Genomic DNA, 20,127 nt, shown 5'->3' with positions numbered 1-20,127 from the left:
TTCCTTAGGCCAGTTTCTTTTATCACGTCTTCTTTCTCTGTCGATTCCCAGTTGGTTAAAGGTCACTCAAGATTCTTAGTTTTGTCCATCATCTGACAGGGATATGTCATGGTGTGGAAATCCCTTCCACCTTTTCTGGGCATCCCACAACCTCCTCAGGAAAAGCTTCCTTTCTTTCCAGATCTGCTTCATGCCCTTCTGGCTCAGGGCACCATTCAATATGTACCCCCTTCCCCGGAAGGGAAGGGAAGGGTTTTATTCCGGGATGTTCTTGGTTCCTGGAGACCCATGCTGGAAGATTCCTTTGGTTCAGTCAAGGTTCAGGGTCTCTGGCCAACTAATAAAAGGTCAGATCATATCAACATCAAGGAGATGAGAGCTCTCCTGTTAGCTCTTCAAGCTTTTCATACCCTTTTTCATCCAGGGCATCTCAAGGTTTTCACAGACAATGCCACAGTGATGTGGTATGTAAACAAGCAAGGAGGGACATGGCCCTACCTTCTTTGCAGACTCGCTGTTTAAGTCTCAGATCTAGCTGCCCAATATCAACTGACTCTCTAAGCTGTCTACATTCCTTGAGAGCAAAATATATTGTCAGACTGTCTGAGCAGGTCCAGCACCCAGGTTCACCAATGGATGCTTCACAGAGATGTGTTTTTGGGCATTGTCCATCAGTGGGGTATTCCACAGATAGATCTTTTTGCCTTCCCTCTGAACAGACAACTTCCTTTTTTCTGTTTTGGAGTCTGAAGCCCCCTGGCTTGCTAGCTAGGCACCCTACCTTTTCCTTGGAAGGACATATTTCTCTATACCTTCCCTCCCCATACCTTGATTCAGAAGGTCATGTGCAAGATCAAGCAAGACTCCCTCAAAATCTTGCCAGTGACTCCCTTTTAACCCAAACAGCATTGGTTCCCCCTTCTTCTTCAATTAGCCAGGGGCGGTCACCACAAGTTACCTTACTAGGTGGACCATCTTAGACAAGACAAGGGATCTCTTATTCATCTTCACTTGTCCACTCTTCAACTGATCCTGTGGGTGATAGGGTTTTGATGCATTTCAGGCATCTCTTTTCTGAAGATGTGCTTAGGGTTGTGCAGGAGGCCAGAAACCCACTGCCAGGAAATCATATTTGTCCAAATGGAAAACAATTTCTGTTTGGTGCCTCTCTCAGAACCAGGATCCCTTTTCCTTGGGAGTTAACTTGGTTATCTCTTATTTGTTTGAATTGCTCCATGCTGGGTTTGCATATTCCTCAGTTAAAGCTCACCTTTCAGCTATTTCTGCTTGTCTGCATTTGACTCCTCCTCTAGCCTCTAGGTTTGAGGTTAAGTTGGGAGGGTGGCCTAATGGTTAAGGTGTTTGCTTTACAAACACAAAGTGAAGGGTTTGAATCTCACAAGGGATAATTGGCTAGGCTTAAAATGTCTCGCAAGGGCAGTTAGCCTAGTACTAACCTATGAACCTATGAACAGTTTCCTGAAGGAGTCCTTCATATCAGGCCTCCCAAGAACCCTATTTTGCCTTCCTAGGACCTCAGTTTTGTTCTTGAAAAAATGTCTTAAGCTCCTTTTGAGCCTTCAGCTTCCTTACAATATTGTAGACGGAAGACTGTTCTGTTCATCCTCACTTCAGCTAAGAGAGTATCTGAACTGTAGGCTATTGTGGATTGTGGCGGTAGCGTTGTCGCCTCACAGTAAGACGCTGTCCGGTTCGATTCACAGCTAGAGCATTTTCTGCGTGGAGACATGCGTGAATGGGCGTACCTTCGTTGAAGGTTGTGCATCAGGGCTGGTAACTCCGCACGTAAATATCAACTACCAATCATTAGCAGACCGGAGTTGCGCTGTGGCGACCCCTAACCGGGAAAAGCGGAAAGACACAAGCAAGGCTATTGTGGCTGTTCCCCCTTTCTAGTTTTCCACAGAGACAAGGTGTCTTTTCATACTAACCCTTCTTTTATGCCCACGGTGGTCAATGAGTTGTCCCTTAATCAGTCTATTCATCCTCCTTTTTTTCCTTCTCCACAGTCTGCTAGTGAGAAGGCCCTTCACACCTTGGTTCTACAAAGGCAGCTCAGATATTATTTGGATAAGACTAAGGCCATTCATAAATCTGAGCTACTTTTTGTTTCTTTTCATCCTAGGTCTGTGGGTTTGGCAGTTTCTAAACAAACCATTTCTTCCTGCATTTCTAAGTCCATTTCTTTTTGTTACTCTTTTCATGGTAAATGTCTTTCTGCCTCTGTAAAGCTGTTGCTTCCTCTGGTGCTTTTTTTCAAAGAACTGGACACTAATTCCATCCTTGAGGCTGCTACTTGGACTTCTGTCCATGACTTCATTAAACATTATAAACTGGATGTTATATCCAAAGCAAGAGCTGGCTTTGCCAGAGTTATCCTGCATGGGTTTCTAGAGCGCTCTTCTGTACCTTCGTCCTCCCAAGTTTCCTCTTGAGCTTTTGTACTCTTCCTTATGTAAAGAATACTACAACAGTGATATGTAAGAACATAGTACAGGTGTGTAAAATTTTACTATAACAGTAGATGTCCTTCTCTTCACTGTTGCAGCATTCGCTCCCTCCCTCCTCCCCTTCTGCTCTGCCCTGTTCTTCTTGCCTTTCTAGTCAGGGATTCTTTTCTTTTCTCATTCTGGATGCACCATCTAGTCCCTAGGGATATTCTGTTCCTCCTGGGGCTTTTCTGTCTTCTGTTTGGGCAGGATCAAATTAGTTAAATCCAGTTTCTTGTAAACATAATTTAACTGTAGTATATGTATGTCTCCTAAATGCATTTTTTTATTTGTTTGTTTGCTTATTTATTTGAAAATATGGGCTTTTCCATGGTCCCTTTTCAACCATGACCTGATCCACAAGGACATGGATAAATACAATAGATGACTGTACTACTTTTAATCGAACCCTCACAAAATCAAACCTAAATTGATTGATCTGAAAGACTGAAAGTCAAAAGAGTAAAAAATAAATAATTAAATAAATAAAAATATATTTTTGCTGGGGTGAAAAGCCTCCCTGCTACCCCCTTATACATATACCAACTCCGAGATCACACAGTAGAAGGGAAAGGGCAAATTCCCAACCCCCACTGTTCCGCAACGTCCTGCTAAGTAATGCCAGCATTCTGCAAGCCTATAAGTATTCAATCGTTTGTGCCAGCATTGCAAGCATTCAGTATTCCAAATGTTTGACCAAAGGACTGGTTCCCCAATAAATTTATATCAGGTCATGTTTTGGGGAGGAAAATGGAAAAGCCAAAGAAAGCGTATGTCAGACCCCAGGAGATCATGTAAATTTCACACAGGCAATTATCAACAGTCAGGGCTGAATTCCCGGTCCTGAAGCTGGGAGGCAGAATCTTAGCACTGAACCACAATACTGCAGGGTTGCAATATTCCATAATTAAAAGTAATTCCTCTGCAGTTTCAGGTTTTTGTGGTCCTTGTAAGAGCAAAACATTTATACAGATGGATCTTTACTGTACGTTTGTCAAAGGTTAAATTATCCTTCCTTAGAAAACATGTTTCATGACCATAAGTTCAGCCCAAATAATCTAAAAAAAACTTCTGTATTTCTAAGTTTGATTTCCTCATTTTCCATTTTTCAAACACTTCACTTAACCAGGTAATATTTCTGGTTTACCCTTGAGAAAAGAGATTCTTGCCTAGTCAGTCTGCAGAGTATGAAATAATATACTGCTTTAAGATTTATCACTCTTAAAGTTAAATGAAAGTTGCATGATTCTTCCTGATTGTCAGATGTTGCCATGTTAGAAAATGGAACTGATCCAACACTGTCACGTATGTGTCTGCATTGCAATTTGTCATAAAGTCTGAAATCTAGGTAACACTGTAGAACCTGAATATCACAAGGTACCAGACTGACATCAAGCAACACTCGTGGATTCAAATGTACTAGTCAGTCAAGCAGAATAAAATAAGTATTCCTGTCAAAGGGCTCCTTCATTTATGTTGTCACCAGCATGGTGTAACGGGTGAAAGAAACAGTGCAGCCAACATTTGTTTACAATTAGGCCACTCGGGGAATTGAAAACATTGAAGCAAACAGAGCGCTAGATTAAATAAGCAGGAAAAAAAATGAAATGGGAAATATTTTTGGAAAAGTAACTCAAACAATGAAATGACAAGTAAAATGGTGTTAAATAGAACAGTTTGCATGCTAAAATAAACAGTTATTTTGATAAAATGTGTCAATGAAAAAGCCAGAACTTACTAAATGAAGCAAAACTGGACAAAAAAAATCTTTCAGATAAACCAGCAATCTACTTTATGAGTGCAGCAGTTAAACTTTACAATCTTCATACCAAATTACCAGTTCCCATCTTCTTTTGTGCACACTTATTAGTTTTTCATGGCTTCCATCCTTCACATTAGTTCTGCAAGACAGTACTGTAAAAAAAAAAAACTAGAAGCAATTATTACAATTTTTGATATATTCTGTATTGCAACTAGTGTGGCAAAAAATAAAATAAGAAACAAGTCGCTACATTTCTAAACTTGTTGGAGATGGTGCCATTAAGGTACCTTAATATTACAGAACAGCAACACATAAAAAAACTGCCACATGTTAATCATCACAAAGTTTTCTACTAGGAATCAAGGACTACAAGAATCTGTTGATGTATATGTGATTGAACTGAGGAATACAGCTAAAGACTGTAGGTTTGGAGAGCTGCACAGCTCACTGTTGACAGATATAATTGTCTCTGGCATAAAACATGATAAAGTAAGAAATGAGATTTTGCCAGAAAAAAATCTGTGCTAACTGTGCATCTGTGTAGAGCAGCAGAATTTACTAGTATTCAACTAAAAAGGTAAGCAGACAATTTGGGTGTGTGTGGAATTAAAATGAAGCAATAACCTGTTATAAATAAGGAAAATAGATCTAATGCAGCACAATTTAATGTAAAAATATTTCAAGACGTGACATAAAAGAGAACCAAGCCACTTCTCTGGAAGAAGCTTCCAATTCATGTGAAACAGAGCACCTCTATGACCCTCTTCAAATGCAACCTAGATCAATGGATGGGTGACCGCAACTTCACTCTTGGGTTGGCACCCATGTCACTCCTGGACAGAGGAAGTCAGTAATAACTACCATAGATCCTTACCTCTGTGAAATTCACTCACCTAACCACCAACAATGGGGATACATTTGGCTTGGCTTGTAAGGGCTTTAGGGCCATTAGCCTGGTAACCTTCTATGAACCTATATGTAGTCGTATTCAAGTGAGTACCTTTTTTCTGAGCATCTCTCGGGAACTTTAAAGTTTAAACAGCACAGCATATTTAGAACTGTCTACACTATTGTTTTCTGTATAGTGCTACACAGAGTATGCCTTCCCAAGATAAAATATAGCTCTAAAATAGCCCTTCTATTGTTACATGTGGCAACAATTGAAAGTAAAGTGTCCCCTTCCAGATTTCATAAAGGCATCATTTTGAGAGTTGTGTACATTTTTTAAATGATAGGTGGATTGTGGGGTAACTGCATAAAGACTAAGTACAAAATACACATTTCTGGCTACATTCCTTTAGAGAACTACACTTTCTTTGGACATTATGACGCAGTTAAAAATGGAAAGTATTAATTTGAACAGATTTGATGTCCATGTTGCAGTTATCTGGATGAATAGCAGTTATGTCCTGCGATGAAGAGTGAATTCAGAAGCTGTAGAATATTTAATAATTTCTCTAAAATGTGTAAAAATAAGAGAGAGAAAGCAGAGGAACATTTTTCAAATAATAGTGATGCAAATAAACTAGTTGACTATACAGTCACTGATCAAGTAGGTTTCAGGATAGAAAAGAATTGTTTTGAATGGACTTGACGTGATTTGTACATATATTTTTTTCACAAACGATAGGAATTCAGCAGAAGCGTCACTATAAAAAATTCCCAGACTGAAAAGATTATTTCAGATAGCAAAGCCTCACATATAAGCTTCATACCTGAGCAGAATATAATGTCTTAACTGAGAATATTCATAGACTTGAACCTAATCGGCCTCTTTTGAAGTAACTATCACACCTAACCCCACCCCAACAGCAACTAAAATAAAAAACTTCTCTAAAGCAGATTATAACCTCTTATAGGGTGATATAAATAGCTTCACTGCACTTCCTCCCTCAGATAAAACTGACAACTATGCCAACCTCTACAACAAAGCTTTGTGCAAACACCTGTATAACTGCAATGACTCAGCCGTACCTGATAGGACCAAAACAATCTCCTCAAGGAAGAGCAAACCTGCCTGGTGGACAACTGCCATTAACAGGCTTTGCAATAAGAGGAAGAAATTGCAAAGAGTTAGAGGGAACAAGCCCTCCTAAACTGGAAACACTCCCTCCTCAGCTTAAACAAGCAAATAAGAATTCTTGTGAAGTCCTCCAAGGCAAATTATGAGTCCAAATTAGCTTCCTCAACAAAGGACAACCACAAGGCATTCTATAGTTACATCCGTATCCTAAAAGGAAAGGCCCAGATTTGTGCAGAATTGGTAGTTAATGATACCACATATACTAAGTCTGTGGACATAGCTAACCTGTTGGCCGACAGGTTCTGTGAAAACTTCACTCCACTGTCCCCACCACATGTACCCCATGACATTCCTACCACCTGTCCCCTACCTTGTATCTCTAAAGAGCAGGTCATAAATGCCCTTTCTAAGGCCAAAAACACAGCATCTGTGTGACCTGATAACACCCCAGGCTGCATCCTACATGGGCTCCAACATGTATTAGCAACACCATTGGGTACTCAATCATAGTCTTAGCATTGGTTTCTTACCAGCTGAATGGAAAACAGCAACTGTTATTCCCTTGCACAAAGGCGGTGCTTCCACTGACCCTGGGAACTATAGACCTATTAGCCAGACTAGCCTTATCTGCAAGGCCATGGAGTGAATCATCATGGACCTTATCGACAGAGATATAGGTAATCTCCAAACACTTGACCCTACTCAGTTTGGATTTGCCAAAGGGAGATCATGCCTGTTAAACCTAGTGGACTTCTTCAAGACAGTCACCAAGGCCCTGGATGAGGGAAATCTGTGCCTACAGCCTACCTGGACTTAGCCAAGGCATTTGGCACTATCCCCCACTCAGGCATCATTGACAAACTCACCCAGCTAGGTATCAACCCTTATATCATTAGATAGGTCACTAACTGGCTCACTGATAGAACCCATATAGTCAAAATAGGGGAATTCGCCTCCAACAGCAGGCCTGTAACCAGTGGTGTTCCACAAGGATCAGTCCTGGGACCTCTATTGTTTGGAATCTATTTCTCTGAAGTACAAGCAAAAACTAAAGGTCTGTGACTGACAAAGTTTGCTGATAACTGCAAAGTGGGAGCGGTCATAGAATTTCCAAATGAAGTCAACATCGTACAAGAGGGTCTTACACTAACAAATGATTGGTGCCAAAGTCATGGCCTTAAACTCATTGCAAAAAAATGTATTATCATTCCTTTCAGTAAAAGCGATGTTCCTGTTAACTACCATCAATAGCAACACCTTAAGTACGCACTCAGTGGTGAGAGACCTGGGCACACAGGTTGACAGCAACCTTACCTTTGACCACCATATCTCCACAGTGGTAAGAAGGGCATTCTATACTGCTCATCTCATAAGAAGGGTATTGCCTGCAGAAAAAAAGAAGTTATTACCTCCCTGTACTCTTCCCTCATCAGGCCAATAATTGAGTACAACGCCCCTTTTGGTATGTACCTTTCTAAGCACCTGCAGCAATTGGAGAAACCACAAAGGTTCATCACAAGGAAAAATTCAAGGTCTTCACCATCTGTCCTGTGAGGATCATCTGAAATCACCATCACTTTATTCTGTTTCATACAGAGTCAAATGGTACGCAGGTTACTCACTCTAAAGACCTTAACCTGGTATGTGACATTAGTAAAACCTGCTGGAGGGACACATTTTCTCCCAGAGGTTACCACACCTTTGGAACAGACTTCCACTTCATGTCAAACAGAGCCCCTCATTGGCCCTCTTCAAACACAATCTGGACGATTGGATGGGTGACTGTAAATTCACCCCAGGAGTTCCACCTTTGTCCCTCTTGGACAGGGGCAATAGCTGCTGATCGTGGAAATAAGGGTAAGAACTTGGCTAGGCTTGTAATGGCCCAAGAGCCATTAGCCTAGCAACTTCCTATGATCCTATGAATTAGCACTGTAACAGAGTTCAAAGCTACACTGTTTACTTATTCTGGTGACACAGTAAAAACTACTGGGTGAGAAAGAGCCACGTTGTGTCTATAAAAAATTAAACCAACAGTCTTTAATTTCATGTTGTGGGCACACTTCATCCTAAATTAAACTCCTTAGACTAATTAGTTCATATCCCAACCTGGGTCCCAAATATATTGGATCTAGCCATCACAAATATGACCCTACTGTGCTCTATACTTGCAGTTGCCCTATCACTTATCAGATCTGACCACTGATCGGTAATACTCACTGTAAGGGTTAAACTAGATCCTTCATCAGACTCTACTGTGTTTAGAGACTATTCAAGGGCAAATCTATTCCAGTTAGCTACTGACATGGTGAAATTTGAGCACTCCCTAAATTCAATGACCCAGTATCACATACTGCTGCTTTCATGTACAGTTTCTATTGTTACTTCATTGCTTGCATAGAGGCATTGGTCCCCATCCAACAGGAACAATCCTAGCATAAATAAACTGTACAACAAAAGCAAGAAACATATTTGCCATAGGAACAATACAAGGCAAGTGGTAACAGGGACCATAAGAAGCCTAGCCATATATACCTTCAAACTGAAACACTTAAACATTCATGCTTCCCTATACAAGTACTTTAGTACCCACCTCCCAAATCAAGAAGGGCAGTACATGATAACCCTGATTTAAAGTTATGTCAACCCATCCATTCAACAAGACTAGTGTTAAAGGCAGACAAACCAGCATATTGTTTCACCTGTAGTGATACGTTATTCCATAGGTTGGGAATACATTGAGTTAGGAATCCATACCTCCCAAGAGTATTGTTAATTAGTTGGTGTAAATTTAGGTCTTTTGCAAAGAAATAAGAGGTCAAATAGTACTTGGTCTTTTATGGCTCAAAAAGTGAGACAGAGATCACCTAGAAGCAGCTATTAGGCTACTGAATAAAAGGAAAGATGTGATTATCTCTTGTGTTAATGGAAGGATTTAAGGTCATTATTTTGTTTGGTTAAAAATCGTTGGGACCCTTCCAGTTGAGCAATGTGTTTGGATTTGTACTTCCAAAGAAAACATTGTAATTGATGATGGTTTAGATAAAGGAAGAGTACAGTAGTTAGATGGCTTCTTTGGATCTTGGAGATATTCACCTGGAAATTAACTTGGCAAGTTAGAATGATTTCCTGACTATGGTGCAAACATGCTGATCAAATGAGACAGGGAGAGAGTTGTCCACTTAAGTGCCCAGGTCTCTTATGACCATAACTATTTGAAGAGAACCACTTATAGCATGTGAGGTGGGAGTAGCTTTTTTGATGAATACTACTATTCTGTGTTGAGATCATTTTCAGTACACCAGGTACATGCATATTCCAGCCCTTTTTGGAGCAGTTTAGTATCAGTGGATGAGTGGATTACAATGCCCAGCTTGCACTCATAAGCATACTTGGTCAACCACACTTAATGGTTATTGGTTTAGATATCTGCAAAATAAATGACAAACTGGACAGGCCTCAGCACTGATCCCTGTAGTATCCTACTAGTCATAATTGTATGGTCAGAAAGAGTACTAGCAACTTTCACTGCTTGGGATCTGTTGGATTGCCATTTTGTCAGTTTGCAATTCAGTGGACAACAAAGGGGTTTACATTGTTTGTCTAGAATTTGAGTAATAACAGCTTTGGGAAATTGTGTCAAAAACCTTAGCAAGGTCAAGGAAAGCAGTGCGCACAGAGTACACACAGAGTAAACACTGCCCACAGGCTCTGTGTTCTTTTCACAGAAGTTTACTAACTTCAGGAGACAGGACCTGCCAGTCATGAAACCAAACTGAGTGGGGTCTAGATCAGTTAAGTTGCCTATGGCTGCATAAATGATTTCTGCTGTGATGTGTTCCATGGTTTCACATATAAGGGTGGTATGGCTGATGGGCCTATAATTACCGAAATTGGTAGGGAGTCCACCCTTATGTAGAGCTGTGACAGTGGCTGTTCTCAGGTCATTAAGGACAAACCTGGACAGGCTGAGACTAAACAGCTTAAGTAGAGGCTCAGGCAGTGCTTACTTGACACTGATGAGAAACCAGCCTGGTGTGTTATCTGGTCCCACAGAGACATTATTTTTAACCTTTGACAGAGATTATAAGACTCATTCCAAGGTAAATCTTTATTTTCAAGGGAAATGGGCCACCTATATAGTTAGGTAGGTTAAATATAGCAAATTTGGCAAACTGCTTTAAGAACAGAAATGTCATAAAAAAAACTGGTATGAAATATGTGAGGCTCCAAGGAAATAAACAAAATAAAGAAGTTTAGAATCCTTGCATGGAAGTGTTTGCACAGTTTCCTGTATACCCCACATAAGTTACATAATATGTTTCCTGCAACAAGTCCAGTTTATCAGAGAAGTGAAGCTAATGTGAGGGGGGACTAGGCACATTTTTTTTGGGAATGTGAAAAAATGGAAAATTTCAAAAGAGCCTTAAATGAAACACTTCAGCAGATGGTAGATGAAGAGCTGGAACTGGAAGGAATGCACTTCTATTTAAACTGGTTTGAGGGAATAAGAATATGAGATCATGTTAAGTCTCTAGAAACGCTTTACTAGGAAAAAAAAAAAAGCAATTACAAGACAGTGGAAAAAGACAAAAGAACCCCTAATGGAAGAATACTAAAACTGTTTCAAGAACTAGAACAGAGGGAAATGGTGCATATTAAAATATAACCCAAGTAAAAGGCACACAAGGAAATGGGGCTCCTGGGAAATGGTTAAAGAAAGTATTTGTTTTGAAAGAGATGGGGCCTTTGGCGGGAAATGCAATAGAAAATTAAATATAGTTAGTAAAGGAGTGAGTCAGAAATTTGGTAACATTGAGGGAAGTGATCCAATAGGACACTTAATACAAGAAATAGCTACCCGGGTTGAGATATAGTGTATAATAGGAGGGAGTAAGTGAATTAATGTGTTTCAGACCTTTGACAACAATTTTATCTGTTAAAGTATAATGACTGAATTATATAACTGTGACTGAAACAATGTATGCTGTCAAATGAGCAGCTGTAATAAGAAAAAAATGTCCTTGTTGACATGTTTCATTGTGGTCCTGAGGTAAAGGGATGAGGATTTCGTAAAACGTTTTATTATTTCCCTCCATTTGTTTCATATTGTATTACTAGACACAGTCCACCAGAGAGGTTTCTCCCTCTGTTTAACATTATGTATATGGTGGATGGGTACAAGCTTTTATGTGTAGTTGTTTATATGTTAGTACAAAATGGAAGTGAATATAGCAGCCCTTTCAGCTAGGTTCATTTGCAGGGATTGTTGAGAATAAACTGAATACCTCTCCAAAAACAAACTCAAAAGGTTAAACAAAGACCTTAGATTGTCAACTCATCCAAGTATAAGTATGAACTGAAATTAACCACCTTTGTAAAGGATAACCATAAAGCTTTCTTCAACTATGCTACAAACCATCAAAGCAATATCCAATATTGAACTGAGCTAATATATAACATTGATGACATAGTCAACATATTAGCCAGTAAATTTAGCTGAAATCTTACACACCCATTTCTCCCTAACTTTCTCCCACATATTAATATGTCTTTACACCCCCCCCCCCCATCACCTCAGAACAAGTCCTGAGGACAGTCTTCAAGACCAAGTATGCTAGACAAATCCAGAAAGTGTGCCAGGCTGTTTTCTTGTAAATACCAAACACAGCCTTACTGATTCACCGCTTATGCTATTCAATCTCAGCTGCTTCACTGGATTCATACCCAAGGTGTGGAGAACATCTGTGGTCATCACACTCCACAAGGGAGGACCTGTCACTGACCAATAAGCCTAACCAGCCTATTCTGCAAGGTGATGCAGTGCATCATCATAGCTATTATAAGCAGGGACATTGGTAGTCTGCAATCCATTGACACAGACCAGTTTGGGTTCATCAGGTAGATGAACCTGCCTCCTAAACTTCTTTGAACAAGGTCACCAATGCACTAGGTGAAGGCAAATCTGTACAGACTGCTAACTTCAACCTGGTAAAGACCTTTGTTAATCATCTCACATTCTGCCACTGTCTGCAAGTTAATGAAACTAAGTATAAACCCTTATGTAATCTACTGGATAGCAAACAGGCTCAGTAACAGAACTTGTAAAAAAAGTAGTCCCTGCTCCTATTCAGTATTTATTTTTATGATATCAGAGCTGATATCATGGGCTTGCGGCTGACCAAGGTTGCTTACAGGTACAAACGTATAGCTATCCTAAACTCTCCATCTGACTCCCAGATTCTCCAGGATGGCCTAACACACACAGATAAATATTGCCAGAACCATAGTCTAAAGCTAAATAATAAGAAATGTAGTATATTGTCCTTTGGAAAACATATATACCCATGCACCTATCATGCAGATGACACTCACTTAAAAACTGGCACAGCTATGTGTGACCTGGGCACTTTCATAGACAAAAAATTATCTTTTGACCACCATGTATCTAGGGTGGACTTTCACTTTGCCTCCAGAGCCAAAAATGATCCAGTCTTAAGTGACTCCCACGCACATTTGCAAAACAAATAACTAAATATAAACAACTGCTAAAAGGAACTAAACTTTTACTGTAAGATAAACAGGACTTGCTGTAAAGATAGCTACCTCTCTCAAACAATCCCCTTCGTATGGAATAGACTTCCCATTTGTTAAGAAAAGTAGCTCCTTGACCATCTTCAAATGCAACATGGACAACTGAATAGGAAACTGTAAATTCAACCCAGGCCTGGCCCCTCAAACCCTCATTGAATTGGGAAGAAATTAGTTGCAATTAATTCTTCCACAGGAAGGTACTGACAAAGAGGATTTTTGAGTATAAGCTACAAATGATCTCTCAGATCAACAGCCTTGTATGAACCTATGAACCACTTAAGGATTTTTATTTGGGTAAGGATTGCTTAGGCCCTTGCATTCATTCCTGCTACTGACACCTTTAGGACACAGTAATCAGGTCAGTGTTAGAATGTGGCAAGTCTTGCTTTCTTGGTCTTTGGTGCATGTTACTGAGGTAGTGGTGGTCAAAGATAAGGGATAAACCAGAAAGGCAGAAAGCTAAGAAAAAGCTATCCTACTAAATAAGACCAGAGGCAAGGACTCAGCCCTTCTGCCCTTATTAAAACTAGTTAAAAGAGTTTGCCACTGCTTACCAATTAGCTCCAGATGTTCAGTAGGCCTGTCTTCAGACTCAAACCTATCCGAGCCTTTTCTTAGACAGGAGCCATTGCTGATGCTCAAACAAACAAAGTCCTCCAATTTAACAGTAACCTGCTACAGTCTTAGTTAACTAGGAAAAAAATAAACTATATTATATGCCCTGAGAACTTTTAAGTGCCTTTATCCTAAATAAGTGTTAATAAATTAGAGATAGCCAGTGTTTTGATTAAAATGGAAAAAAGTAGAAGTCTTCTGATAGTAGAGTATGTAAAATAAGAGTTTCATGTTACTATACTACATCTTATTACTATAGGCTAGCTGAAGAAGCCTCATCATCCTCTTTTGGCTGTTCCCATTAGGGGTCGCCACAGCGGATCATCTGCTTCCATTTAGTCCTGTCCTCTGCATCTTGCTCTGTCACACCAACCACCTGCATGTCCTCTCACCACATCCATAAACCTTATCTTAGGCCTTCCTCTTTTCCTGTTACCTGATAGCTTCATCCTTAGCATCTTTTTCCCCAATATACTCAGCATCCTTCCTCAGCACATGTCCAAACCAACGTAATCTTGCCTCTCTGGCTTTGTCTCCAAACCTTCCAACCTGGGCTGACCCTCTAATATACTTATTCCTAATCCTGTCCACCCTCATCACACCCAGTGCAAATCTTAACATCTTTAACTCTGCCACATCCAGCTCTAACTCCTGCCTTTTTGTCAATGCCACTGTCTCCAACCCATATAACATAGCTGGTCTCACTACCCTCTTGTAGACCTTCCCTTTCACTCTTACTGGTACTCGTCTGTCACAAATCACTCCTGACACTCTTCTCCACCCACTTCATCCTGCCTGTACTATCTTCTTCACCTCTCTTCCATACTCACCATTACTCTGAACTATTGTTCCCAAGTATTTAAACTCATCCACCTTCGCCACCTGTACTCCTTGCATCCTCACCATTCCTCTATCCTCTCTCTCATTCACACACATATATTCTGTCTTAGTCCTGCTGATCTTCATTCCTCTCCTCTCTAGAGCATATCTCCACCTCTCCAGGGTCTCCTCCACCTGTTCCCTACTCTCACTACAGATCACAATGTCATCTGCAAACATCATAGTCCACGGGAACTCCTGTCTGATCTCGTCTGTCAACCTGTCCATCACCATTGCAAATAAGAAAGGGCTCAGAGCTGATTCTTGATGTAATCCCAGCTCCACCTTAAACACATCCGTCACTCCCACCGCAGACCTCACTGCTGTCACACTACCCTCGTACATATCCTGTACCACTCTTACATACTTCTCTGACACTCCCGACTTCCTCATACAATACCACAACTCCTCTCTAGGCACCCTGTCATATGCTTTCTCTAAGTCCACAAAGACACAATGCAACTCCTTCTGACCTTCCCTGTACTTTTCCATCAACACTCTCAGAGCAAACATCGCATCTGTAGTGCTCTTTCCTGGCATGAAACCATACTACTGATCACTAATCATCACGTCCCTTCTTAACCCAGTTTCCACTACTATTTCCCATAACTTCATGCTGTGACTGATCAATTTAATCCCTCTGTAGTTACTACAGCTCTGCACATCACCCTTATTCTTAAGAATCGGTACCAAAACACTTTTTCTCCATTTCTCAGGCATCCCCTCGCTTTCCAAAATTTCATTAAACAGTCTGGTTAGCTGAAGAAGCCTAAACAAATGAAATGAATTAGATCTGCAGTGCTACAGTATTTAATTCAGATTTCAAAAGGTCAGTCACTGATACTCTGTAAATAAGTAAGGTAACTTTCATGTTCAGCAAATAAAAGCATAACACTAGGAAATAGTAGGATATATAAACCTCATGATATGTTTGTCCACCTGATAACAAACAGTAAATTCCCTAAACATTAACAGCTGAATTATAATGTTCCTGATAATGGGAAACAAACTGAGAAGTAAAACTAAAAATGTCTCTCTTCCCGATTTTTTACCTGGGTAAATCAACTGAACACTAGTTTCCCTTTTCATTCGTAATGATGGAGTTTAAATCACATCACAACCCATGACAAGCAGCTCTAGTAAGGGCTGGGGAGACAGATTTTTTTCACCATGATAGTCTTGTTATGTATAAATTCCATGTACATAACACTTTTCTCTGAATCAAGACAATAGCTCTAGATTTACATTCTGGGTAAGGCCAATAATGAATAAAAGGTCCTAAGCACAAAAGATGTCAGGAGAGTCCTCAGATATTATGTGGCTGCATCAGACAGTGCTATTATTTGGTCTTTGTTTTTCAAGGGAGGTGTGGAAGATCAGTTACCAAACAGACCGCTTGCTTAGTGATTACCTCATTTAACCTTCAGCTATAGGAGGACATATAAATCCCTTTCTGGCCCAGTGAGACCTCATTGCTTGAAGAAGTCTTTGCTGAATATTGCTTTCTTATAGAGGAATTGTAAAGGTAGTATGAAACTGCCATCTGAAACACGGTCAATGGTTTGGAGTTACAATGGTTACTTATATAACTTCTACGGTAGGCATTTTTTGTAACCAATCTTTTTTGTCTTATCCTGTAATAGCACTTTTGGCCTTCATCTTGCACTTTTGGTCAATTATTGGAACTCTCCTTGTAAAGTTTGTTTTAGCTGCTGGCACAAAAGAACTGGACAGAAGGTGTACTGTCCTTCCCTTTTGTGGACATATATACACATAGGTAGATGTTTCTAAGAGAAGTTTGCCACTGGAGATGGTCCTTAATGATTACTTCTCAGCTAACCCTTCCAGTGCTTCACTACCTTGTAAATGAGGAAGCATCCTGTAACTATTAAACACTGACTGATATACTGTTGGATATTGAGTTATGGTATGTGTCTGAGTAACTAACCTTTAAATTATGAATCAGTATAAAAAGTAACATAAAAAATCAAATATTTTAACATTTCTTCTGTTATCTCGGATGATTCAGTTGTATGCACTGTAACTAAAGGAACTGTACCTGTTACCACTAATACTGTTGAATGCTGCCCTGTGATGCATGCCAGTACTGCACAATGCATGTGTTTAAGTATGCCAATAACTGCATCCAACTCTCTGCATTAATAATACATATTTGTGCCCTTGTGTATGTTCTGTGTAATCCTTGTCCTCCCTAGGTCTAGGTGTCCCATCAGATTCTCCATCTGTGTCAACGTTCCTGTCTAACTCTCGACTAGTCCCTGTGTTAGAGGTGTCAAACACTGATGAATCAAAGGGTGAGTCTTGACTTTGGTGTTTCATCACATAAAGGGATGTGAGAATTATTACTGATGCTCGCAAATCAGCAAACTGCTCAACTGCCCACCTAAATGGAAGCTTTTTGTTTGTTTTGTTTTGTTTTAATGGCAGTCTCTCTGTAGATGAAATACCCGTAGTCAGGTTCACTCAGATGTGAATAATTCAGTCTAACAAAAGCAACTAATGATCATTTACCTTAATGGCTTTATGTGATATCTTGTGCATAAATTTGTTTTTGTTGTTAAATAGACAGTTCTTACAAAATAAATTGTGATAATACAGGTAGCTAGCTGTTGTGTATAATTTGATGTCTAGTGACCAAGAATTCCTGAATGTCAGACTTCAAAAATGGAAAGAAGTGGTACAAAGGTTAATACAGAGAATCAAGCCATGAAGCAGGTAGTACTTGCTCATTTAGAATCATTATGTGTATACAGTAAAATTAATATTCCAGTAATTTAAATTATTCCACTGGTTACAAATAAACTTTACCTCACTTGTATGTGATATATCTAATCTTCGTGTGTGTGTTTGTGTGCATGTGTGTGTGTGTGTGTGTGTGTTTGTGAAATGCTAATGTGTGTCCTGATCTAAGTACTTGGGATGGTTACATACAAACTTTCCTCAACTGTCTGTTACATATCTAATGCAGTGTGTGTGTGTGTGTGTGTGTGTGTGTGTGTGTGTGTGTGTGTGTGTGTGTGTGTGTGTGTGTGTGTGTGTGCGTGTGTGTGCAAACACGTCTTGATTTCACAGTGTCACTGACAGTACAACAGCTGCATATAATGAAATTTAGCACATACTTCTTTAATGTTTTAAGTGGATAAATTAAATGGTATCAGGATCATGATAAGAATATGTGGATGAACTGTGCATACTGTATGGGATCTTCTAAACTGTATCTTTGAGAAGTGCATACCAGCATAAAAGTCAGTCCTTAACTTATGCAAAAAAAAAAACAGGATACTTTTATTTGTACAGTGTGCAGGCTCAGAAGAGCTATGTAGAAACCATGTTACTATGTTATTAAATATGTATTAGACAAGGTGTTAACTACAGTAAATAAGTAAGTATATTTATGTGCCCTAGTGAACATCAAAATTATACCTTCAGAATGCTGCCTTGCACTTGAGCCAATTTTCCTGTATATGACTTTCTGTATCATGTACTATATGTCTTGCCGCTTTTTGGCATCTTTTTTCACAAACATCTTTTTTCACATATGTCAAAACTGACTTCACTGTGTGGCTTATCAGATACACAGATGACTGCAACGGTAGGAGCATAGTCCTTAACTTCAGTTAAAAACACTTCTGTTCAAACAGTACTTAACATTACACATAAATCATGCAGTAGAAAGGACCTTGCCTTTAGTGCAAAAAATGTAGAATTCTGGCATTTAGAAAAAAAACACCAGTTTTATACATTATTGATGGACAACAGCTAAATATTTAGTAAATAGTAAACGATCTTAGAATCCTTGCAGGTAATGACTTTACATATGATACCCATATGTATAGACACTACCAGATTTTCAAGGTGTGCCAGAAAAGTAATTGCCCCCTTTCTTATCAGACCAAGTATCACGTTCTGTAACTTCCTTACATGTCATCTTTTATACCTGGGAATGGTACAATGATTCCTCACAGAGACAGAACTGAAGGGCTTCAATGCTCATCTTGTAGCAAAACCCTATAGCAACTCTCTCTCTCTCTCTCCTCTCTGTAGTTTGCCATCTTCTTAGAGGAGGCACCTGGCATACAGAACATTAAAGCCCTCTTATTATAATTTAAAACCTTTTACTGTACTTTGAAAACCCACCAATGACTTGAAACCATGAGGTCCTTAACCTCAATAAACATTACTATTAGCCATTCGATGAAATGCAGTAACTCCATATTTCAAATACTTCAATGCTTATCAAATAAAGTTCCTATCTCAGTTTAAATTTAGCCTATAAATTCATGTGTCCAGAGATCAAGCTCTCCTATGGCTAGGAGGCTTTGAGATTGTTTATCCAACCTTTGGACCTATAAATATGTAAATAATTTTGAACTCTGAAGAACTGCATCAAAAACAGTTTGTGAGAGCTGCGATAGCAGAAGTTTCAAATGTAGTATTAAACACTGACAGACAATTTCAAACACTTCAGATTAAAAAAAGGTTCCACTGTGTCTAGATCGTGCTGCTGTGATGTCAGTTTACTTCCAAATCATGACCTTATGTTGTGGCATACAGTCTTTTTATGTAGCACTGTCTCTATCATTTCCTCTAATATTAAGGTCACATTGATCCAGTTTATAGTTTTCTGTATAAAAGAGGGGCTGCATTCACCTCTGAAATATTACTTACTGATTTCTTTAAACTGTCTGTTTTTATTTTATTTCCACATTTTTATAATTCGGCTGCATCTCAATCTGCCTTGTCTTGTCTAACATCATCTTTACTAGTTCCCTAAGAAGCAATCTTCTCTATGCAATATAAAACTGACACTTTGCATCAATCTTTAATGTAGTTTTGTGTGCAGTATTTCTCATCACATCACTGCTGTTCCACACTGGTTTGTTTTGCAAGTGTTCTAATAAATTGTGCAACCTTTTTACTTCATGATGCATGAATTATCTCCTCAGTGAAACTATGATTTATCCTCTTCATGAACCTGCAAGTGTTTGACTTTACAAGCATTCACAGCGTGTTCTCCATGAATGTGGGAGTGTTTACCTTCATGAAAAGGTGAATGTTTACCTTTACTATCTGCATACTGTTTCTTGGTCCAATGAAACTATATGTTTGCAAGCATTTGTTAGCAAAATATGTAGTTGTAGTAACACCATTTGAAATAAAGGATTGCATGGTCCATTTTTGTAAATACAGTATAGCTCTTTTTGCCCTTTAGGTATTAGCTTATGGCCTGACAATGTAATGTAATATAGCCCTTAAGCTGTTCTCTATATCTTGCAAAATCAAATTCTTGATTACACTTTCTGACAAGATATTGCCCTGTACAATATGTTGCTTAAAGTTTTTCTGCACTTTTTGGTACCAATGTCTGCTGACCATCAGGCTGTATTCTGCTCTGTTAGTCCATTGTTCCCTTTCCTGGGTGAAATAGTTCAATGTTTTTCATTTTTCTTCTCATCCCTAATGCTGCATTCACTCAGCAAGGCAACAGTGAGTGATATGCATTGGGCTTATGATGGAGGATGTCCTACTTCTGCAAGGGGAGTTGCCTGCAAGCAGCCCTGCCCCTACCATTGTAGCATGAATGACAGTTTTTCTGGTCTCCTGGGTGATCGCACGCCCCTATGTGTTTCAGATTGCATGCAACTCCCATCCTCCCTTGGGAGAGATGGGCTGACTATGCCTCTTCACTCCTTCCCCTGCCTGCCTAGTTGCTCCATTGTTCA

General features: G+C 39.5%; 1 protein-coding gene across 3 annotated transcripts in view; it reads left to right on the top strand.

Moving 5' to 3' along the window:
* LOC122807296 (collagen alpha-1(VII) chain-like) overlaps positions 1-20,127 on the top strand; it is a gene marked incomplete at its 5' end in the record, with an annotated part of 1,562,855 nt that overhangs the window by 1,389,891 nt on the left and 152,837 nt on the right. For 2 of the 3 annotated variants that reach the window (XM_044078422.1, XM_044078423.1), the window contains 1 exon segment: positions 16,600-16,698. In XM_044078422.1, coding sequence (XP_043934357.1) covers positions 16,600-16,698 — 99 coding nt within the window. 3 annotated transcript variants of the gene reach the window in all.

Source organism: Protopterus annectens, chromosome 7.part0 (assembly GCF_019279795.1).
Source record: "Protopterus annectens isolate FY-2018-M chromosome 7.part0, PAN1.0, whole genome shotgun sequence".
Taxonomy (NCBI): domain Eukaryota; kingdom Metazoa; phylum Chordata; order Ceratodontiformes; family Protopteridae; genus Protopterus; species Protopterus annectens.
This window is presented reverse-complemented; position numbering and strand designations above follow the sequence as displayed.